Source organism: Ovis canadensis, chromosome 17 (assembly GCF_042477335.2).
Source record: "Ovis canadensis isolate MfBH-ARS-UI-01 breed Bighorn chromosome 17, ARS-UI_OviCan_v2, whole genome shotgun sequence".
NCBI classification, from domain to species: domain Eukaryota; kingdom Metazoa; phylum Chordata; class Mammalia; order Artiodactyla; family Bovidae; genus Ovis; species Ovis canadensis.
The window spans coordinates 72,440,900-72,464,577 of NC_091261.1; the positions used below are offsets into that span (position 1 = coordinate 72,440,900).

Below are 23,678 nucleotides of genomic sequence, written 5' to 3' on the forward strand. Positions count from 1 at the left end.
CTCAGCTTTCTTCATATTTTTGTCTTTATATTATATGTCATATTTATATATCTTTATATTAAGAGGCTAAAATTTAACTCACCATCATTCATCTCAAGGCTTACTAAACTGTTTGTTTCTGAAGTCCTTGCCTCTAGCTTGGTGTATAATATTTCGGATGGTCAGTTCACAAGCCGTGCCGACCTCATAGATGCTGCTGGAAGCTCCTTGGGGCGTGGTGCCCTTGTACCAGGATTGGGTAAGAATTGAAAGCCCACATTTATTGTCCTTGGAAAATTCAAAATTTTAGCAATTTCTCTCAAAAAGTCTTGCTGGTTCTCTATGGTATTCTAGTTTCCTTGAAAGAATTTTTTTTACGCTACTGTTTAGTTGTGAGGATTAATATAAGAAATTGTCCTATGTGAAATTCCTCTGCATAAATTATGGTTGAAGATACTGTCCGTTATAGGTTATATGATGATCCTATAACAAATTTTTCTCAAGTTCATGCCATAAAGAAACTTCTTTCCCCTAAGGGTTTGGTATACTTCTTATTGTTAGAAGATGAGCATTATGTAATATATTGGATATTCTGTTTGCATTGGCACCTAGGAAACTTGATTCTGAGTTTAGGGTTCAGTTACTAAGGCTTTTACTGTGTGTTAATGTTAACTAGTCCTATTGTACCTGGGTTTTAATGTAAGCCACTTGAATCCTTTTTGGAGTTGAAAAGGTCACATGTAAGTCAGTGACTAAAAACTTTCTATTCCTTGAGACTATTCCATTCTCACATATGAGTTAAGCCAAGTAGACTGAATCCTTTGAGCCCCAGTCTACTGCTTTGCCATCTCTGGGGAGCATCCTTGCCCTTCCACTCTTTAGCAGTGCTTATGAGAAGTATATATCCAGCAGATAATGACGTGATAGTTGTATAAAGGTTGCTGTTTTTGCAGGTGCCTGTTATGATACAGTGAACAACATGCTGTGGACATGCTCGAATGACTATATTGATCAGTGGTGTAATCCTGGGAATCAGGCCTTCCATTACGTCTGCCAGAGACTTGGAGTCAGCCATATCATCACTGAGCCCAAAGGTGGGTGCACTCATTGTCCTACAGGAAGAGATTCTCCCCTGGGAAATAAGAGACAGCACAGCAGCAGTATAAGTGGGAATGTACCCCAAGCAGCAAAGTGTGTCAGCAGCCTTCCCTCTTCAAATTTAGAATTTAGAATTCTTGTTATCTGGTTGGTTTATGATTAAATAAATAAATGTGTAAATAAATAGAGCTTTTGAGGTGGTCCACAGACCTTTTTTTAAAAGGAAATTGTTACGACCCTTCTGAATTGTCAGAACTTTAGTACAGAAATTCACTGTTTGTATTTGGCATGGGATTATATAAGCTGTTATGTTTTGCTTTAAAAACAACCTACTTATACACAGACTTACAATTTGATAGAATATCCAGCAAATGACCTTTAGATTTCTTAATATTAAAGTTCTTAATATTAAGAATTGTTAATTTTTAATATTATTTTAAAATCTCATGACTTCAGAGTCAACTACAGTGGTATATATGGAGTAGTGAGTAGCTCAGCAAATCCTCTCTTGATAAAGCAGTGATGAACTGAATTATCACAAATAACTTTCTACAAAATGAAAATACCAACTAAAAAAGTATTTCTAGACTCTGGAAATTGACCAAAGGGATATAACAAATTGAGAAGCAGTATTCATTAAAACAAACAAACAAACAACCCACTGAACTTTGGCTAGGAACAGTAGAAGTCTGTGGTGTTCTTAGCTGGAGATACCCCTGTCCCCCACTTTCAGCTTGATCAGTGCCGTAATTCTGGCAGGGTGGGACAGATCATGGGAGCCAACAGCTTTGCTGCCAGAAGTGGCTAACTGATTTGGAGTGGAGCATGGAAAAAATTCATGCTCAGCAGCAGTGTCAATAATAGTAGTGGTCTTGGTGGCAAACAGAGACAACCAGTGGCTTAACTAGCCTGAGGTTGTGGTCCTGGTTAGGGCAAGCAGCAAACCAGCAAACTAGCCAGAAATTTACTGGTGAGATTTGGGTAATGAGAAAGCTACAAAAAGACCTTCATAAGCTCCCCCAAACATCTGAAGAAGCCAGAGAAGGCCCAAGCTGGTCACATAGGCCTGGCTGAAAATGAGCCTTCATACACATGCAGAAATTTGAGAGGGTCCAGCAGAAGGTGAAAACCATGGAAGACTTTAAAACTGCCTAAACTTTGTCCTTCCCTCATAAAACATGGATCCATCCAGGGTGGAAGTTGTACTAGCTCAGGGTGTTTGAGCACAACCTATGACTCAGACGAGGTTACTTCCTACCTACCACTAGGAAGATAGCTTTACAAAGAAAAATGAGAATAATAAAAATAAACAAATGAAAGAAAAGAAGTAGTAAAATAGAAATAATTTTTTAAAAAGTGAGCAGAGAAACCAGTAGCTAAACACTGCAGGCAAAACTCAGATTTAGCAGATGAAGACTTTAAAGCAGCCTTTATAAATAAATTCAGAGAACTAAAGAAAACCATGTTTAAAAGACTAAAGGAAAGGATAATGATCATAATTATAAACAAATAGAGAATTTCAACAAAGAGTTTATTAAAAAAAAAACTAGTTGGAAATTCTGGATTTGAAAATTTCAGTGACTAAGAAAAAAAAATACTAGAATGGTTCAATAGCAAATTCGAGATGGTCAGAAAAATAATCAGCAAAGTTGAATATAGGTGAATAGAGATTTTTCTAGAAGAGTTACCAGCATGGAATCTAAGCTGAAATGGCCTGAATTCACATCCCAACCCTACCATTAGTTTCTGTATGACCTCAGGTGAGTTACTGACTCTGATTCTTGAGTCACTTCTCTACGAAACAGGGCTAAAATAATCAAAGTTGATAGCAATATTATAAGGTAATGCATGTAAAGCATTCAGCCAATTGTCTAGCATATAGAAAGCTCAAGAAGTGGTAGCTATTTATGCTCTTTTTTAAAAATGGAAATTCCCAAGTGTTTTCACCCCAGCACTCTGTGGCAAGGAAGAGAGTTCTCCAGCAGTAGTGGCAGAGATTGGAGCCACATTAGTCTCTTCCAGTGTGCGTGTACCTTTTGTAAGTAAGAGGTATGTTCTGTGGTGACCACCCACAGAGTTGTCTTTCCTCACAGACTTTCCTTTTCATCTTCTAGAAGAGGCTATAACCACGAATGAGGTTATAAACCAATTATTGCACCACGTTGGTGCGATGTGCATACATCAACTCAATCTTCTTGCTACCAACCCCAATCTTCCAATCACAAGTGTCTTGGGCAAACAGCATCCCATTGAAGCACACCATCTTAGCAGTATTTGTGACATTATGGAGAAGGCCATGGTTAATGGAGACACCTGTATTATACGCTGCATTCTTGTTGTCTTTCAGGTAAATATACTGTTTTGAGATAATTGAAATAGGGAAAAAGAAACACAGACTCTGGCTTCTGTCAGCTAATTTCTACCAGGAGAAAAATGTTATAACATTCCTGTTTTGCAACTTAACCACGTTCTAATCCTGTAATTAGAATAACCATCATACTCATTGCACTGCAGTTAATGGAATATTGCTATATGTAGCTCATTGCAATTAATATATGTAAAATATTTAATTATACCATTACACAATAGAAGAGATTGTGTTTAAAAATACACCTGGGTATACATTCATAAGAATAACCAGCATGTTCTTTCTTCATAAGGATAATTTTATTCCCAGTAGAATTAGCATTTTCAGATATACCCCTTCTGTTTCTGTAGGTGGTGTTTAAATTTTTCTTCAGCCCACAAACTGAAAGGAATCGAGACATCATTCGACGATCAGGATTGCTTCTTTGGCAGTTGTTGATGGCACCCAAAGATCAAATTTGCCCTGAAATTCAGAAGGAGGTCTGCCTTGCCATCAGGTAGTCAGCACATGGTTTTCTTAATACTCTCTACCAAAGGCTTCTTCTGTGCTTCATTGTAATTGTCCCTCTAGGCGGTTAGCCTCCCATGTCTCCTCCCCCATCCCATAGTCAGGACCTCAGGGACTCAGACGTTCCTCATGTATGATGGATCTTAAAACAGCAAAAGAAAAAAACAGTCCCTATAAGTAGATATTTTGGTGGTTTGCAAGTAGATGTTCTTCTCATTTGGGTCAAAGTGTGGCAAGGTGGTTATGAAACAGGCTTTGGGGGACTTCCCTGGTGGTCCAGTGGCTAATACTTCACACTCCCAGTGCAGGGGGCCCAGGTTTGATCCGTGGTTGGGGAACTAGATCCCACATGCTACAACTATGAGTTTACATGCTGCAACTGAGTCCCACGCAGCCAAATAAATAAAAAAGGAAACAGGCTTTGGCACCAGGCAGACCTGGATTCTAGTCTTTGCTCTGCCAGTTACTTCTCAAATGATTTTCTGCCACAGTCTACATCTAGCTGGCTTCACTACAGTGATTTTGTATAACTCAGTTCTCTTTAACTGGTTCAGCATCTAGCCTCAGATAAGTTATCATTTTGGTAATTCACGAATATGAGCAGTGGGATCCTGTTTATCAAGAAGGTCATTGGGCTGAATCACAACTGTAAATTTAGGTTCAACTGCCTTTTTAGTGGTGAAACTGTACTCAGAATGGCATCTTTAATAAAAATTTTAAAACTTAGAGTTGGGATATTCTAGAACATGTGTTTAAAAACTTTTCAATTTTTCTGTCATTTCAGCTCTGGGTTAAATATCTTGTACCCAGGTGAAACTGAAATCAATAACTTACTTAAGCTGGTCTTAACAGAAGGTGAGAATTATCCTTTAATTACCCTTGAAAAACTATCCTTTTTTTGTCCCTAAGGAAATGACTGAATTTTTTTTTTCTTCATATCTATTAGTATTATTTTAAAAAGTGCACATATGCCAACACTTAAACAAGATTGAAAGCAGAAACCATATTCTATATATTGTCAAGCTTTGTAAACCTCTTTCTAGCCCCACTGTATAGCATAATGTACCTGGCTGTAGACGTGCAAAGAACGTTAAAGATAATGATTTCTTGGGATTTCTAAGCCAGTTATTCCCCCACACATTAAAACTCAACTTTCAAAGTTAGACTCAATGACGGCAACAAAACTCACCTTGTTAAGGACACTCTGCATTTATAAGCAACATTAGTTTAAAGAATTAGAAATCACACTTCATGAAATATCAAGACAGTAACTCCACTTTAATCAGGATTTGCTGGTTAAAGAAAGTCTGATTGGTTGTGATATAGTTTTTGCTGCTGTTTGTCTTAGTACATGTGCCTGCCCTCAATTGTCAACAGTCTTCTCATTTACAAACTTAAAAAAAAAATAGTATCAGTTTTCTAAGCATGGTTGGTAAGATAGTTTATGGAGCTTTGTTCTGTGCTAGGAGAGAGAAACAGTGGCCTCTCCCAGCTGCGGGATGTGATCCTCACTAATTTAGCTGAACAACTTCAAAACAACCGATTCGGCAGCGAGGAGGAGGATCATTACAGGTGATGTGATATGATTCACTGCTAGCCTTTTCTTAGTGTTTTCCTCAGTAATTAATTTACACTTAAATGTGTTTGATCATCTTGAGTCTCCTGTAATATCTTTTGCTATAATTAGCATGTTAAATCTAAACTGTGGATCAACTGAAAGATAAAAAAATCCCACAGTTGCCCTAATAAATGATAATAGCACATTTCAGTTTTATGAGTGAAATAGCTTGAGCCTGGCAAAAAGGGTACTTAGCGGAAGTAACAGGTGGAGCTTATTTAGGAAATTTTGGTAAAGGGCATCATCTAATTGCTGGTCTATGAGAGGCTGGGAGGTGTGGCTAGAGCTGGTGAGTAGAGGAAGGTGTGTTTCTGCTATTTATAAAATACTTGAACTAGGTCCTTGAGTACCATTGTGTTTCCATAAATTTAATTTAGACAGTATATCTAGTTGTTAGCATCATTACTAAGTAAGATGATTCACTTACAGAGCCAGTGAATCTTTTGTATCTGCTATTTGTCATCTTGTACTGATTGTATAAGTTTTATCCTTTTATTAGTTAGCCATCGGTATCTTATTGTTACATTTTTCCTACATTTTAAAGACTAAATGATGAACTTTTACACTACATTCTGAAGATTGTTGTACGAGAATCCTGTATCTTAATCACCAAGTGCCAAACTGTCTCTAAAGATGATTTTCAAAAACTCCTTTCAACTGTGCCTGTAAGTAAAAATGTGTTTAATGAAAGCAAAATTATATCAAGGGTCCTTGTTTTCATTTTACCATTTTAAAGTATGTGTGTACACACATACTTATACACATGCTTTTCAAGGATAGACTTAATTGATGAAAGTCAATGAACAGCTGTGCTTGTCTTAGAAATGTAAAACTAGACAAATCCACTTACTTTCTCCAAAGACTTTATTCCTCCAGCTTAAATATCTTAAGCAATAAATTGTTAGACTGAATTTGGATGTTTTGATTTTGTATAAAATACTGCGGATTTTCCTTCTATTAATTTTTAATTTAGCATTGTTTTCTAAACCAGCAATGGTTTACAGAGACTGATAAGAACCAAAAGATTCTTTTAAGGGTTTGGGTAGAGTCTTCTGTCACAGAGATGCATGCGAGGGGTAGACGGGGGAAGAGGAATTACTTATTAAGAGGCAGAAGTTCAAGTATCAGAGTGATTAGTGAGCAATGTATAGCAGAGGGCAGAACGTTATGATAAATGTATTGAAATAAGTCACCTGAGAAGCTAACTTGGTCTGTTTTCTGTACTTTCTCTTTTGCTTCCCTTATCAAAATCTTTTAAAAACGTGAGCCCTTCTTTCAGTACAGTTTAGATCATTTAAATACCCTTATTTGTATTAAAGGCCGCATCCTCCTGCCTGCGCTATCTGATGGCAGTTCAGAACCACCTTCTCAGTAACACTATTTTGATTAAGCCTGATGAGAATGATGACAGTGACAACTCCTTGCAGGGAGAGACATTGAAGGTACAGGTAAACACCAAGCTTTATTCTAACGATGCTTTCTACCCAATGTGTAAAAGCCCAGCTTAACTGACTAAATTTCTGTCTATGATGATGTCAGAGTTCACCGTGTGGCCTATATTTTTGTGTGAGGTAATATTAGGTCACTCATCTCATAGATTTTTATGTCATTGCACGGTGGTTACCATATTTGTGACACTCCCATAGTGTGTCATCCATGAGCTCCTGTCAGTCTTTTTGTGGCTTTATTTTCATCTGTTTTTAAGAACTGGCACTTAACAAGTGATCTCATATGCACCTGAGAAGTTTAAATATATGTATGTATATGTAGTAAATATAGATAAATGAATCTGGGAGCGTAACATTTTAAACAGTTTTGACATCTTGGCTGGTTTATTGTGTTCTCTTGATTCAGATAACTTTAAAAAGGTGATAATTTTCTCATACTCCTTATATTGAATAATTTCTGAACCTATAGTTCATTTCATTTTTGGTAATTATTTTTAAGTTAGCTTCTGTGTAAACTCAATAATTTGTTCCCACGTGACAATTTATAGCAATCCACAGATTTCTTTTTTTAATAGCTGTGGTTGTTATAATCTTGACAGATGCTTGATGTTGTTGTTTGCATTGTTCTTCAGAATTTCATCTTTGTGGGAGAATTAGAGAAATCCATAAGAACTTGATTTTTCTTTAAAATGTTGACAAAACACACTGAAAAATTAACCAAGAAAGCTATAGCTAAAGATAAAAACCACTATAATTTGCCCTTTTCTTACCCTTTTACACACACACACATATAAAAGAGTTCACTGCTAGCTCATATTTATGGGTTTTATCTCATTATGTAATCAGTTTTTAAACAGGCAGAAAGACATGAATTAATCATTTAAATTGATGACACTTAATATGAAAGTGCTCTAATTTCCTAATCAGTATAAAGGAGCCAAAGCCTCTCCCTTGTGAGGCTGCTGTGAGGAATAGAGCTGAGGCCTGTGCAGTGCCTGGATGCGCTGCAGCCCGCAAGTAGTCAGCCCATGAAGGCTGACAGGATGTCATGTAGTCAGTTCAGAATGCCTTTCTCTTAATGATCAAAATGTCTAAATAATACCCCCAAAAGACCCCAGAAAATTCCAACAACAAAAAGCAGTGCTTTTATTTGAAAGGCTAAATGTTACAAATCTGAACTCCTGGAAGGAAATACTCCTGGTAAAAGCAGAATAGGCTGGCTTGTCTAGGAATTCTGGGGAAAAAAAGGATACACACTTTACCTGAAGGGTTAGAGTGGTTGTATTTTTTTTCCTAATAGGAAATAACTGTCAACTAAACATTTCTATGATCTTAACTAATGTTTCTTAACACGTTATTCAGTACTTGTACTCCCACGAACTCTCTAATAGTTATTCTTAATGTTTAATAGCCTGTAACTGCCTGCTACTTTCATTGAATTTTTAAACTTGCCTGTTTTCAAGTGTAATGGTTTAAAACGTTAAGTAAAAAGGTCACTTGGACTGTTTCAGAATGTTGTGTTTTTGTCTCATTTTATTCACCGCCTCTCCATGCGCCTTTTGCTGTTGTGTTTTTCTCTTTAGCTATCCTCATCCTGCCCACGGCATTCTTCCACCTGGACAGTTTCTGGGCTGGTCACCGGGAGCTCTCCTGTGCTGGAGGGGATGGGAGAAACGCCTTTTCTCCCAGGGACTCGGTGTGCTCCCCGTGAAATACTGCGTATTTCTATCAGCACTCCAGACCTTAGCTTCCCAACTCAGATTGTTACTTGCCATCCTTAGCAGAACTTACTGCATTGGGCTTACTCTGGACACTTCACTATTTAATTTGGAAATGCATCATTAAATACATCATTTCGTGTTGTCATTGTGAGTGTATCATCATCACAGAGCTTAAAAATAATTGTATGATGTTTCCTACCTAGGAGTTAAAGGTCAGTATTTTGGCTCTTGCTACCCAAATCCTGACTGGATGTGATGAAGTGTTGGAAATGCTACAGCAGGTCACAACTGCCCTCATAAATAGTGACATACCCGACCGGGAGCAGAGGTGAGGACTTGGGTTGTGAACTGTGGCCTGCTGCCCTTCAGGAAGAATTTGCTTATGAAAGTGAAATCTTTTAGAATAGAACTACCACATGCTCACTTAATTCTTAGGCATTTTTGTGAGACCAGGTTGGAATGGCAAGTGTTTCAAAGCCAAACACAGTTGAAATCTTTAATGGTGCTTTTAGGGAGGAGTGGGCTGGCAGCCATGATCTGAGGGCCACAAGGTGTGGACACCGTCCTCTCTGACACATGGGCCTTTCCTTTCATTGCGTCGCTCAGCGCTGTGTGCGCTTAGTTTCCTCATGGTGAGTACTTGAGAGAGGAGGCAGTGACTCAGTGACACAGATAAAGAACTGCCCTGCAAGAGACGACACTGACACAATATCCCAAGAATTTACTGAAGTTTTACTTCTCCAAATACAAGAGTGATCTATTCAGAGGGTAAACTTCTCTTTCCCAGTACTAAAGCTCTTTCTCAGTCCTCCCCATTAAGATTTCTGCTATGGTTTCTTGTCAGAGATGAGTTACATCCTGTGTTTCTTGATTATTTCATTGTTGAGATGCTGATCTGAAACAGTGCCCTGCAGTGTCTTTTTTCTCCAGTAATGCTGTCTGTCCCATGTCCCTGTTTCTTGCCCACTCCCAGAGGGCAGGTGGGCAGGCTAGAGCTGCCAACAATATGATCCAGAAAGGCATTGCACTGGGGCTTGTTGGGACATGTCAGGTTCACTGTGGGCACGTGGAGCAGATCTGCCTGGGGAGGACATAGAGTCCGTACAGTCCGAGAGCCGGGGAGATGTGAGGGATGTCTCTGGTTCCAACCCCAGCATCCTAAGTAGTTTAGAGAATTTACATAACCCACATGTTTCTTTGGGTGAGTCACATACCTTCTTTCTTCGAGCAGAGGATGAGTTATTAAGAATAGGATTTTAGGTAATCATTTCACAATATACACATGTATCAAATCATTATATTGTACATCTTAAATTTATACAGTGATGTCAGTTATATGTCAATAAAACACAGGGGACGGGGGGAAGAGCATGATTTTAAAGACAAATTTAAAAATCTACTTGCCTCTGTCTCACATGGGAACCAGTTTCTTTAGGCAGCTGAGTCAGTGTTGTAGCCATTCCCTGTCTCCTTATCAGAGATTCAGTGCAACACTGCAACCTGCAGCCCCAGAGCCAAAGGAACTTGCAGGTGGTAACTAGAGTACCTGTTTGCATTTTAGAACCCATTTATAAAGTGCTTCAAAGGTGCTATGAAATGCACCATATAAACTTGGTAGGGCAAAAAGAAAATCACAGTTCAAAGGTAAAATCTATTACTAGATTTCTGTTCTTTCCCTCTCCCTCGTGTGAGGTGGGACATTTGTAGACTGAATTGCTGGAACAATAAATGCTTAGCTAGTACCAGGAGATGCAGTTTAAGAGAATGTGTCAAAGAATAATGATAGTGGCTTCTTCTCATGCCTGAGAGTTGATGAAGCTGTATGTTTTCTTGAACTTTTGTAGGTTAAAAGGCTTGGAACAAGTTACTAAGGCTACTATGCTTGGTCACCTTCTCCCAGTGTTACTCACTTCCCTGATGCATCCAAATTTGCAAACTTTGACCATGGCCGACGCCCTGATGCCTCAGCTAGTGCAGCTGGTACTCTATACCAGTCAGGTATGGTCCTAAGGTGTGCCAAAGTGAACTGCTCTTTGGGAGCAGGAAATGAAATAAAGGTGCAATGAAGCAAAACATTGTGTCATAAAAATAAGTTGAACTAGTAAGGGAAAACAGTTTGTTTGACTAAATTACTTACTGCATTCATTTAACAAATATTAATTGCCAATGAACTGTAAAAATGCTATCTATGGCACGACTGAGATCCTTCCATTATATTTAGTCTCCTGAGCCCTTGCTGGATATTGGTAATGAATATAAATGATATGTTCCAGAGTTAAAATGATATTAAGTGGTCTAAGTAGCAAAGCATTTCTTAGTGAAAGAGAACAGACTGGGATTGTGAAAAGATGACTTAAGTGAGAATTCTAAGTTTGGCTCTAGTACCATCCAGATGGGCGTCTTTGATAGCTCAGTTGGTAAAGAATCCGCCTGCAATGCAGGAGACACCAGTTTGATTCCTGGGTCGGGAAGATCTGCTAGAGAAGGGATAGGCTACCCCCTCCAGTGTTCTTGGGCTTCCTTGGTGGCTCAGCTGGTAAAGAATCTGCCTGCAATGCAGGAGACCTGGGTTCAATCCCTGGGTTGGGAAGATCCCCTGGAGAAGGGAAAGGTTACCCACTCCAGTATTCTGGCTTGGAGAATTCCATGGACTGTATAGTCCATGGGGTCGCAAAGAGTCAGATATGACCGAGCAACTTTCACTTTCACCGTCCAGATAACTGAACATGTAAGCACTTTAGGACACGATGCTTTTGTGTTTCAGACGGCTTTGCTGCTTAAAACCCAGTGTCCGGTTTTTGCTGAGATGAGCTGTTCCCCATGTGGTGCATCAGACCAGAAGGGCAGGCTTTTGCCGGATGAGAGGTAAGGAGCACTGCTTCCTGCAGAACCTCTGCCATGTTTTCCTCTGGTGAAAGCCTACTACTCCCTTTGTAGTACTCCCTTTGTGATTTTTTTAACTGGGAAAAGACAGAGACTTCAGGGCCAAACCTTTACAGATAATTAAGAGAATGTCTTTGGAGATTATAGGAACAGGTTAGAATAAATTTCCCTGCAGATCAAGAGATTAGTTCAAAACTGAAAATTTTTCATATACTAATGATGGAAATATACAGCTTGATAGTTTCTTAAAAAGTAAAAATATATCTACCATGAGATCCAGCTATTCCACTTCTAGGTCTGTACACAAAAGAAAAGAAGGCACAGATTCTTACAGACTTGTATGTGAAGGTTCACACAACAGCTTTAGTTAGAATAGTCCAAAATAAGAAACAAGTCCAAATGTCCATCAACAAGTGAAAGGGTAACACACTGTGGTGTGTATCTGTGTAGTGGAATCCTATTCAGCAATAAAAATGAATGAACCACTGATATTTTCAACAACACAGGTGAGTCTTAGAATACTTAGGCTGAGTGAAAAAGTCAGAGCCCTCTTAAGAAGTACAAACTATGATTCTACTTATATAAGATACAAAATACAAACTAATTTCCAGTGAAAGAAAATGAAGAAGTGACCACCAGGATTCCCATGAGGAAGGAGGAGACTTCAAAGGTGTATACAGAAGGCTAAGCTTATCAAAATGTATACTTTAAATATGTGCTATCTATTATATGTCAATTACTTCTCACTAAAGCTGTCTTTAAGAACACTGATCAGAAAGGAAGGACTTCCTGGTTTTTCTAGAGCAGCATGCTGTCCCGTTGAGCTTTCTGTGGCGATAAAAGTCTGTATCTCTGTTCAGTGCTGTTGCCCATGGCCACCTGCTGTTATTGACCTCTTTCTGAGTGGCCAGTGTGGCCAAGAAACTGAATTTTAATTGTGTTTCATTTAGATTCAATTTAAATGGCCACACTTGACAAAGTAACCCCCCACATTGGATAGCACAAAGCTGAAACAGAAAAAGAGAATTCCACAACAGCTGAGTTTAGGGTATAGGAGTTTGCATTCCATGATACAAACTTGGGCTGTGAAGACCCTGAGAGTTGAATTACAATAGAGACGAGGACCTTCAAAGGCACTTTTCCTTAGTAAAAATTATAGCAAAAGTAGTCATGTAGACTCATGGGGTTTTTAACAGTTGGCATTTTAGTTATCAACAAGAGGAGACTTTGCAGGACCCTTCCTGTGCGATTTGGAAAGTAGCCAGTCTTTTTTTTTTTTTTTTTTTTTGGAAAGTAGCCAGTCTTAAAGGCCCTTTACAGTATCTTTTTTTTTCCCCTGAGGAATTTTAAATGAGAGTTGGCAAGGTGGTCTTCTTCTGGGTATGAATTCAGCTTCTCCCTTGAAAAAAAAGGGAGGGGGGGGAATGCAAATATGTTGTCTAACAAAGGGAAAATAACCTTAAATATAGGAGTTTAAAAAACATTTCTGGGGACTTACGTGGTGGTCCAGTGGCTAAGACTCTGCACTTACACTGCACGGTGGGCCTGGGTTTGATCCCTGGTCGGGGAACTAGATCCTACCTGCCACACAGTGCAGTGCGGCCAATAATAAATAAAAGGTTTTTTGTTTGTTTGTTTTTGGTTACAGTGTTGTCGTACTGCATATTGTAGAAAATTGAAGCAAAATTTCTTAACCTTTCATATTTTACTGTGTATACCTTTTCCTTCCCTTTCTGTTAAGCTCCATTGCTTTCTCTTTGTCTGGTTTTAGAATGCTGGAAGAGAAGGAGGAGCCAGGATTTCTCACTGGTTTAAAGATTCCTGCTCCATGGGCTGCTGGGAAGACTGTGGAAACAGTCCACCCTGTCAGAGACAACTATAAATTTAAAGAAACTGTCCACATCCCCGGAGCTCGCTGCCTGTACCTTAGATTTGATAGCAGATGCTCTTCGCAATATGACTATGACAAAGTAAGAAAGAACTGCTTTAGTGTTGGTTTCAACTCTAATAAGCTGTTTTCTTTAGATGCTTCTTATTTTTCTTTGCTGCTGGTCACCATTCTTGACTTATTTCTGTCTGCAGAGATCTCTTAGGGAGAACTTTCTAAGATAACGCCTTAAAGGGTAGTGACTGGCAGTCAGAGCCAGCACCTCTGCAGTCCAAGAGCAGTGTTTTAATGACATGTTGAAAGTGGACTTTTGTAAGCTTTCAAAAGTGCTGCATGCTGTTCACCTCTTGCCTTCCCTCTGTGCTTGGGATTCCTGTGGATGTGAGTGTCCATTCACTTCAAAAGGTCTCGCTGCCCAGTTCTTGGGGCTTCTCATGTATCTTTTGGGAGAAGGTGGCTTTTTATAGAAGGGCTTCAGATGTGCCTAGGACCTGGTTTATATTTATTTAAATTATTTGTTCTTCTTTGCCCTTACCTCAGAGCCCACATAGTTTGAGGAATTATAGTTTTTAACCTAGTGGCTTAACAGTAGTAAGTAAAAGAAATCATTTTAGGGGTTGAAGTATTTTCCTTTGTCTCTAATTGTTACATTGCAAACCATTCTGTTGAACTTATGTGGAAAGGCTAATAAAATTGTGACATGTAACATACAGGTACAGCTGAAGGATTGTCTGATAGTGTTGTATGCACACAGGGTTTTTTTATGTGAATTATTAATTATCTGTTGTCTTTTTCTGTGAACTGTATAGGGCAAATGATCTTAAATGCCTTGAAGGGAGGGTTTTAGGTTAAAAATAGAGAATTTGTTAACTGTAAATACTGAGATGGTGAAACACATTACTGGGCAAATTATAGTATCCTCTTTCCCCCCTTATCTTCTAGGATAGTGATGATTCCCAGATGTCTAAAGGGGTTTAAGACTTGCCCCTCAAACTCACCTTAGCCGGAAGCAAGAGAAATTAGAAAATTCTTTAGTGGATTTTCCAAAAAAATATCTCCTGGCATCAGTCTATCCCGCTTCATAGCTCCTGGCAGTAGCTACCCCTATTTCCTACATTCATTTAATAACTATTTAAAATGGAAATGGAAGATGTTACCATTTTCGCTGGTGTCATTTTGTTTCTCCTTTTAAAAAAAAATAGTAACTTGCATCTTCTGATGTAAGCTAACCTCCACCTGCCATAGACATTAGTGTTAAAATGGAGGCTCAGGGAGGCTTACTACATGGATAAAAGTAATGCTTACTTTTCCAGTGGTCCATGGCTGGTGTCCTCCAAAGGTGCAGAAGGGTAAGAAATCACAAAGTGATGAAGCATCTAGGGCTTAAAATGCAGCTTTTAGATCTGAACTGAACTCAGTGCTGGTCAGAGTACATGTTACAAGATAGAATTTGGTATTTACAGAAGCCAGAGCCTTCTTCCTATGAAAGTATTTGAATGCCAAATGACCTCTAAATGTTTTTCCTGCATGTTATTAATAGAAAGTTTGTTAACTGTGTATAAATGAATGACTTTTATTGAAGAAAAATACTGATACATGAAAATTGACCCAAGAAGAAGCAGCCCCTTTTCTGACCCAAATTTGTGTCATTTTCTTTTTATACCATTAAGCAACATTCTAAGAATACATGGCTTATTTTCAATTTGTTGCATCTTTTAAAATATTCACTCATTAAATTTTTTTGACTTTTGTTGTTATGTTAGCTATAACCATCTTACCATCTGTATTTGCTCATTTTATTAATTTGGGGGAGGATTTAAGGGGCAAACTATAGCTGTCATTAGGAGGCTATATCTCATTACTTAGAATTAAAACAGATTTAAAAATAATGTGTATAGTAGCTGAGTATAACTTATTTTAACGTGAGGTCCCCAAGCCAATTAAATCATGCTAATATTTGTTACTACTCTGAGGCTACCCTGTAAATACCAATGGCTGATTGCATCTAAACCAGTATCAGTTGTACCTAAAGAAAAAAAATCAGGAAATATTAGTTATAATGACCCCAGTGCCTGGTTATAAATGTGTTTTTAAACGAACATTTTTTTGCAGCCTTTTTATTTGTAGATGTTGTTTTTGTTTTTCTTTTACAGTCTAACAGTATATTTTCTGTTTTGAAGTTGGTGATATACGCGGGGCCTAACACAAACAGTAGGAAGGTTGCTGAGTATGGAGGCAATACACTGGGATATGGCAGCCGTAGTGTCTTAGGAACTGGTTGGCCGAAAGACTTGGTAAAGGTATGGTATTCAGGCACATTCGCTTCCTAGAAAAGAAAATGACCTTGCATTCCTCATGGGCCCAAGGATTAACTGTAACTCTAGAGAAACTTTGCCATGGGGACTTTTATTGAGGTGGGGGTCTTGGATAGGCCTTAAACTCACTAGAATGAGCTTCCTTTCATTTATAAGACATCAGACCCCTATCCACTCCAGAACTTGGATCTTTTCCATAGGTCACTCCATGGGCTGAGGTGGAGCATCTTTTCCCTGGCCATGGAAAGGACGGCTAGTTCTTCCCGCTCACTTGTTGTCTAGACTCCCTCATGAGGGGTGTCCTAGAACCACAGGGCTGTTGCCTTTTTAAAATGTGGAATCAATGTTTTCAAATGAACTGGGGACTTGAGAGCAAAAGCAATGATCCATTCTCAAACTGATGAGATTGGAGCCATGCTTTGTAATGTGGGCTTCAACTTGAAGTATGTCTACCTAGAATATAAATATGAACGGAAATGCCCATTGAGACCTGCAGACCTCTCCAGAGTCTGTTCCCATAGCCTTTATCTAAAATACATTACATACCTGCTTTAATTTAGCCACAAGGCAGCAAGTTACCTCCAGATGGGTAGCCCAGATGCAGCCAGATCAGATTAGCACAAGACTGAATTGTTTTCTGATTTCCTACGTTTTGTCTCTTACTCACGTTGTTGGTTCTACAACACAGAGCATGGTCTTTCAGCACTCTCTCTGTGTTTTTCAAGACATTGTCTGTTTGCCCACCTTATTGGCACAAGTAAGGTGGTAATAGTGGAGAGGGGAAGGCAGAAAGCGTAGAAACCTGGGGAATTTATTGAAGTTAGGCTCAAGATTTGATCTTTACTCTGGTCCCACCATTGGGCAATTGTGGCCCATTTCACAGATGCCTCATTCCCAAAGCTCCCTGGTCAGGAGAGACAGCTGAAAGGTTGGTTTCCAGCTGAGAGGGGATGGAATTTGAATCGAAAAGCAAGTGAGGAAAGGAGTGAAATATTGCTGTGGTCCTTTTCCAAAGTAAATCTCTAAAATTCATTGCTCTCTTGCAAATTGTGTGTTTTGTTTTTAAAGTGCATTTTCCCCCCTTAAATTTTAAGGTGGAAGGAGATACAGTCACCTTCTCCTTTGAAATGAGAAGTGGCCGTGAACACAACACTCCCGATAAGGCTATGTGGGGCTTTGCTTGCACAGTTCGCGCTCAGGTATTTGAACCTAACCACTGCTGTGGGCAGAATGTACTTTTTCCTGTGTGCCTTGGTTACGTACATCATATTTGCCTTGGAAACAGGGCAGAATATGAGCTACTGTTTCATCCATCTCTTCCACTTGGCTGTAGTAAGACCATTAACAGAAGTTATAGTTTCATGGACTAAAACTAGCTAAGACCTAAACTCAGTGTAGCACCACAGAAAGAATCCCTTGTTAGGGGCCCAGCTTCAAAGCCTGGAGAGGTGGTCTGCCGCTAGCATCTCTCCAGAGGGTGAGGAAGACTGAACACCTGATAGAAGTAAGCACTTGGATTCTGGTTTTCAAAGCAGTAGAATTGGATTCTTTTTATTCAGTTCCCAAAGGCTCTTCTTGCCGGTCTAGATCTGTCTGTGCTTATTTACTCATGTTACACTCTGTATATAGTTTAAATCTACTCGTTTTAATAGTGCCAGTTACTTTCCTCCCAGGAATCTATTTAAATAAATTCTCCCACATGGAAAAAGAGAGGAAGAGAGAGTAGTAAGTGTTCTCCTAACCCCTCTAGTTGACTGATTTGTATAACGCATTTTAGCACTGGGAGGTTGCTTAAGTTTAACCAAGCCAAGACTCTCTAGAGTGGGATTATCTTCTAGAATGTAAGCTCCATGAGGGCAGGCATCTTCATTTTGTTCTCTGCTTTCTCTCAGGCACCTAGCACAATGGCTGGTACACACTAGGCACTCAGTGAATAGTTATTGAATGAATTCAGTGTAATCATTGACAGCATCTTCGTTCAGGCACAGGATGGAGGTGGCAAAACACGACAGTGCTTTATGCCTGGATAGTTCAGCAGAGAGGAAGCCGTCCAAAAAATCTCACATGTGTTTTGTGCTGTATCTAATGTGGAGTCTTACCGGCTCTTCTCTCTCCAGAATTGTGTTGAGACTTCACTCTGTGGTCATTCCAGAGCCACCATCTGTCTCCTCATGGTGTTGGGTGCTGTCTCTGTGTCCCGTAGCAATGATACTTGACGCTGCTCTGTGAGCCCTCGTGGTTGGGGACAGTGCAGCGTGATGCAGCGCAGGTGACATGCTCCGCCGTGTAACTGACCAGTGCGGTTTGCCCTGTCTGCATTGTAGGAGTCTTCGGAGGATGTGTCAGGAGGCTTACCCTTTCTGGTAGACCTGGCTTTAGGTCTATCTGTGTTAGCTTGTTCCATGTTAAGAATCCTATACAACGGACCAGAAATTACCAAAGAAGAAGAAACCTGTCAGGAACTGTTGCGGTCCAAACTTTTACAAAGGTAACAAAGAGTTCAAATCAGACTGGTTTTGCTCACAAAGGAAAGAGGACTTTATGTGAAAAACTGCTTTTAGTACATTTCCCAGCTGATTGGGCCTACTGCCTGCCAGTCCTGTGGGTATCTCTGTGTCTAAGAAATAAGATGAAAATTACACCACAGTGCCTTGTGGTCCTTCCTGTACTAAATGTGAAATTGCAGCCTTGAACTGTATAAACCTTTCTCCAACCCAAATATTGTATAATTAAATTAAAGGATCCCCAAAAGGATGGGCAGATGGATAATAAACCAAACAGAGCAAAATGCTTATTCTAGAATCTCAGCTGTGTGTATTTGCGTATTAACCATATATTTCCTTCAACTTTTCTATATATTTAAAAGTTTGCATAATGCTGGGAGCAGGCAGAGTCCCAAAGATGGGGTTTCATGTAATGTTCATTTTTCTTAAGCCTCTGGAGGAGGTTTGATGAATAAGTTCTTAGCACATAGTGTGATCCTTCATGTGCTTAATATATCTGCAAATGTTAAGTAATTTTCCAGATAGAGGAGGAGGTGAAGAATCTCTTTTTCTTTATGCTCAGGTGCCAGTGGCAGGTAGAGGCCAACGGTGTGATCTCCCCTGCCCTTACTCCAAGCCCATCTCCGCTGCCTCTGACCATTGAGGAAGACAGAGAGTTCACTTACCCATCTGATGTCCTCGTGCCTCCTGTTGGAAACTACTTTGACCTGCCCCGGATCAGGCTGCCTCCAGGAATCATGATAAAGCTCAGGGAAATTTCTGGGCGTGCTAGACCACAGTTTAGACCAAGTATAAAGTATGTTGCTATACAGCATTTTATTTTCCCAATGAAAAAATGTTTAAACAAGTGAAGGGGATGCATTTCTTTTTGTAGTCTAACAAATTGATCTTTCATTTATTTTTATTTTATCTTTGCCCTACCAACTGGCATGCAGGATCTTTGTTCCCCAAGCGGGGATCAAACCTGTGCCCCCTGCATTGGAAGCGTGGAGTCTTAACCATTGTACCGTTAGTGACATTCTTGAACCTTTAATTTTACATGTACTTAATGAATGTTAACCAGGTATTGTGGGGAGTACCCCAAGTGGTATTCCCGGTCAACAGGCTTCAAAGTGTGGGCTCTCAGTCAGCAGCATTAGTATCACTTGAGAACTTGTTAGTTCTTTAGCCCCATTTCACACCTACTAAATCAGAACCTTTGAAGAATGGGGCCCAAGTTTTCCATATGATTTTGATACAGGCTAACACTTGATGAGTTCTAGGTTTTTCTCAGGTAGTTCAACCTTCTACTTTAAGGAGTCATGGTAGTCATCATGGTTTCCATGGAGTCTGCAGGCATTTATTTGTTTTCGATGCCCAGAGAGATGCTAACGGTCTTTAGAATATGAGGTGTCACAGTGACAAATGTCTTTGTGCTATTCTTGCTTAAAGTCAAGTCTGCTTTGCAGGCCTCTGTTCTGCCTTCCGAGGCAAGATTGGCCATTTCAGAGAGAAAAATTTAAAGAATAGATGAAATTTAATGTGAAAAAAATACAAAAGCACCATTGTTTTCAGCCTAACATCCATACGCCTAAAATACTATGAACCATAATACTGCATAAAATGAATTGGCAGATAAATGGTGCCAAAAATCTTTTATTAGCATTAGATCTATTCCAACTTTAATATAACTCCAGCTCAAAATTTTACAAATAGTAGAAAATCAAGTCTGTTTAATTTGGATTTTCAGCTTCATTGGCCAGTGTCAGTTTTACCTGTTAAGTTATTGCCATCTTGTTATGAAAGCCATCATCATGTTCATGCCACTTTATTGTACTAGAGATCGTGTGGTGGATATTTAACATACTTAAAGTGACATTCTTCCATCTATAAAAATACGGTGTTGGTACACCTAGAGCACGGCACGTATCTGACTAGTTTCCCTTGTGATCACAGAGAAGTAATTCAGCCAGATGTGATGGAGGAAATGGTGGTATCATGTGTTATTAAGCACTTGAACTTAGTTGATGCACTGCAGTCCCTAATAAATTTCCAGTATCAAGAAGAACATGCTGAGGAATATGATTTACTGTGTAAAATCATGGGAGAGACATTTAAGAAACTCAATGCCATGGAGAGACAGCTGCAGGTAAGTGAAAGTTAAAAGCATTTAGATGTCTCTTATAACTGTTGGAAATGACGTCTTTCCTAAAATTTAACGATGTTTAAAAAGTGACCTGAAAAAGAGAGAAAAAATATTGAATGACTGTATTCTGTAACAGGAACTAACATAGTAGAAAAAGAAGTGTCTGAATTTTAAAAAGTTATTGTGACTAAAATTTCTAAAGTCACAGATTCCTTATTTTGCATCTAGTTTCACATTGTTTTCTATTTTAATATGTCAGAGTGTTGCAGAATTGGAGCAGAAATGGCAGAGTGAAGTTGATGATGCCATGCAGGGGAAACTGGAGAACAACATGCCTTTCTTCTATGATTATCATTTTAACGAGGTGAGCAAGTTGTATGACTCATCACTGGGCATTGCTGTTTGTCATATTGGGTCGGCCAAAAATTTTGCTCAGGTTTTTCTGTAACCTCTTTCAGAAAACCCAAACGAACTTTTTGGCCAGCCCAATACAATGATATATACTGTATGTGGAAATTTAAAAAATATCATTCTTAAAATGTTGCATACCTCAAAATGTACCCAATCTCTAAAAAAGGTTAAATAAAGTTGATTAGATTAACATGTCAGTGATACAAAGAGTCAGTTACTCAAATTATTCAACTGATTAATAGTTTTATAGAACAGTTATTATCATTGTCAAATTCTGCTTTCAAGCCTTTTTAAAAAAAGACAAGAGTTATAAGCAATAACGAAATCCCTGGAAAGTAGTCAGTGCCATTTTTAATCATTAAAATATCAAGTAGTAACTTATAAATGTGCTTCTGGTGTAGAAACATGGACCAAAGGTGGGTTTTTGTCCCTGAAGTTTTCTGTTTCTTGTAACACGTACAGTAAAATTCGGTTTCTGCAGATCCTGCATACCATCTTTTCTTGATTTTTCCTTCTTTAGAACAAAATGAAAGAACTAGAACTTTTGTGTTCAATGAAGGAAGTCTCCTTTGATGGAAATGATCTTGAAAACATGGTGCTATCTCTGAGGTTAGTGATGTTAGTAACTGTGTAAAGCTAATTTATCACTTTGATGCTCAAAATAAAATGCAAAGATCGCATCTCTTAACAGATATTTTTAAAAATATTATGCATTCACTAAATATTTTAGAGTTGGAACTTCTTTGGTATTTGGAAATTATGATTTTAACCTTCAGGAGTTAGCATATAGGCATCTAAAACTGGGCAAGAGGAACTAAAACTGGCCACAGTTAAAGCACTGCCTTCCTTGGAGGGGCAGGGAGAAGGCGGGCAATGTTTGTCAGGTTACTTCCATTTCATTTCTCCTCTGTCTTCTCATACCCTCTGTGATTAAACACTTTGGTTTTGGTAAACCAGAGGACGACTAAATGCACATCAGTCTTTCTTTATAGGGAGAAGTTCCTACAAGAAGTGAATTCTCTTATTCAGAAACCCTCACACCCACTGGCTAAAACGAAGACGTTAGTGAAGAGTCTAATGAACCGAGCTGAGCTGTTGCTGCACGTCACCATTGCGGCCCAGTCTGGCCTCACGAGAAGCATCTCAGGGACCCCCGCGGAAACACCGGGTACTGCTGACAGCAAGCCCCGCAAGGCTCTCTGCGCTAGTCTGTTCATAAAACATATACTAGTTATTTTTTTTAAAAAAAGAAAGAAAATAACTCTTGTGTACTTGTAGAAAGGAAAAAAAGGAAATTTCAATGTTATTTTGCTTTTTACTTTTTCCAGCCAAGAAATACTTTCCACTGAAGTCATGTGGTGCTTTGTGAGTCATCTGAGCATTGGGGGGTGCCTTGTCACCTGCCTTGTTTAGTTTTGGGGGAGCATCTAAGGAGAGCAGTGACATATATTTTTATAATCCAGTGAGCCTCACTTTCAGATTATAGATTATCATTTTCATAGCAACATATAATTAATCAACTTTGTGAATCCTGTACTGCATCATATTTTCCTCTTGAAACTGAGTTTGCATTTCCTCTTTAGTGATTATGTGGAACCTTCTAGCATACATTTGCACTATTAATTTTTTTCCTGGTCACATTTTAATTGTTAGCCTGAGACTACATTTCTCAGGGAAATCAATGAGTCTTCTACTTAAGTCAGATCCACAACACTGGGCAGAGCCCGTAATAGCAAGTGTTAATTCTCACTCAAGAGAATAAGTTGTAAACATGTTCTTAAACGAAAGACTCCATGTCGTCTAGCCCCATTGCCCGATGGACACTATGGAACAAGTGAACTTGTTTTCATCCCAGCTGACTACCCAGGGCTCTTCTCACTAGGGAGAGAAGCCTAGGATGACTCCTAGGTTTCTGATCTCAGTAATAGGGTTTCCCTCCCTGAGAACATCAGGGAAAGCTTTCCAGACATGAGATAATGATCACATGCCACGTGATCTGCTGTGCCACGGTCAGAGGGCTGTGTTAGCCTGAGTTCATTAAAGGCCCCCCCAAAAGTTTCCCACTCAGTAAGGCTAGTGGTGCTTTCCAAGAGGCTCTTGGCACCAGAGATGATGAACCAGTAGTTTCCTAAGAGATAATATCTTCAAAAATTATATTTTTTTTAATTGAAGCTATCTAACTGTTCTTAAGACAGATTCAAAATGACCTCAACTTTCTTAACATCTTTTTTCTTAGCTGATCAGCACATGCAGTTTTGTCTGCTTCCATTAAAGTATTCTTTTACAAAACACCTATTTCCTGGATAGGAGCCATGTGTCTTATAGGAAGGGCCAGTCAGATTCTTGGAAAAGTGTAATATTTAGTCACACCAGCTGTGATCAAAGCAGAGGTTTCACCAAATGGCAGTAAGTCAGCAAAGTAAATCCAGGATCAAAGGGGGAATCAAAGGCCATCTCTAAAAAAAAATGATCTGCATTTATTTAAATTAAGATTATTTGCTTCCAGAGACTATTTTCTCTGTCCTCTCTTGATTTTTAGAATCCTTATATTAAAGTTAACAATGGGAATTCCCTGGCAGTCCCGTGGTTAGGACTCCTAGCTTTCCCTCCTGAGGACTCTGGTTTAATCCCTGGTTAGGGAACTAAGATCCCACCAGCCACATGGCCTGGCCAAAATAAATAAAAACATAAAGTTAACACTGTTAGCTTATGAAATTAAATGAATTTTTCAGGTTTTCCTTGGAAACTCAATTTAATAAAAGAATGTGGTTTTTCAAGCTGAAGTAATTTTTAACCTTGGTATTTGAGGTTGA

At 39.0% G+C, this 23,678-nt stretch overlaps 1 protein-coding gene across 6 annotated transcripts in view; it reads left to right on the forward strand.

Moving 5' to 3' along the window:
- HECTD4 (HECT domain E3 ubiquitin protein ligase 4) overlaps positions 1-23,678 on the forward strand; it is a 165,877-nt gene that overhangs the window by 81,766 nt on the left and 60,433 nt on the right. For 3 of the 6 annotated variants that reach the window (XR_011249996.1, XM_069558125.1, XM_069558126.1), the window contains exons 10-29: positions 125-238; positions 933-1,073; positions 3,192-3,424; positions 3,796-3,941; positions 4,737-4,807; positions 5,419-5,524; positions 6,115-6,235; positions 6,890-7,018; positions 8,943-9,067; positions 10,584-10,737; positions 11,504-11,604; positions 13,394-13,592; positions 15,664-15,810; positions 16,920-17,024; positions 18,150-18,313; positions 18,892-19,125; positions 20,265-20,457; positions 20,714-20,818; positions 21,386-21,474; positions 21,858-22,033. Coding sequence is in view for 5 of the 6 variants with exons in the window: in XM_069558125.1 (XP_069414226.1) it covers positions 125-238; positions 933-1,073; positions 3,192-3,424; positions 3,796-3,941; positions 4,737-4,807; positions 5,419-5,524; positions 6,115-6,235; positions 6,890-7,018; positions 8,943-9,067; positions 10,584-10,737; positions 11,504-11,604; positions 13,394-13,592; positions 15,664-15,810; positions 16,920-17,024; positions 18,150-18,313; positions 18,892-19,125; positions 20,265-20,457; positions 20,714-20,818; positions 21,386-21,474; positions 21,858-22,033 (2,853 nt within the window). In the remaining variant the exon portion in view is untranslated. The remainder of the gene's footprint in view (positions 1-124; positions 239-932; positions 1,074-3,191; positions 3,425-3,795; positions 3,942-4,736; positions 4,808-5,418; positions 5,525-6,114; positions 6,236-6,889; positions 7,019-8,942; positions 9,068-10,583; positions 10,738-11,503; positions 11,605-13,393; positions 13,593-15,663; positions 15,811-16,919; positions 17,025-18,149; positions 18,314-18,891; positions 19,126-20,264; positions 20,458-20,713; positions 20,819-21,385; positions 21,475-21,857; positions 22,034-23,678) is intronic. The other 3 variants (XM_069558128.1, XM_069558127.1, XM_069558129.1) reach the window with 3 other exon arrangements.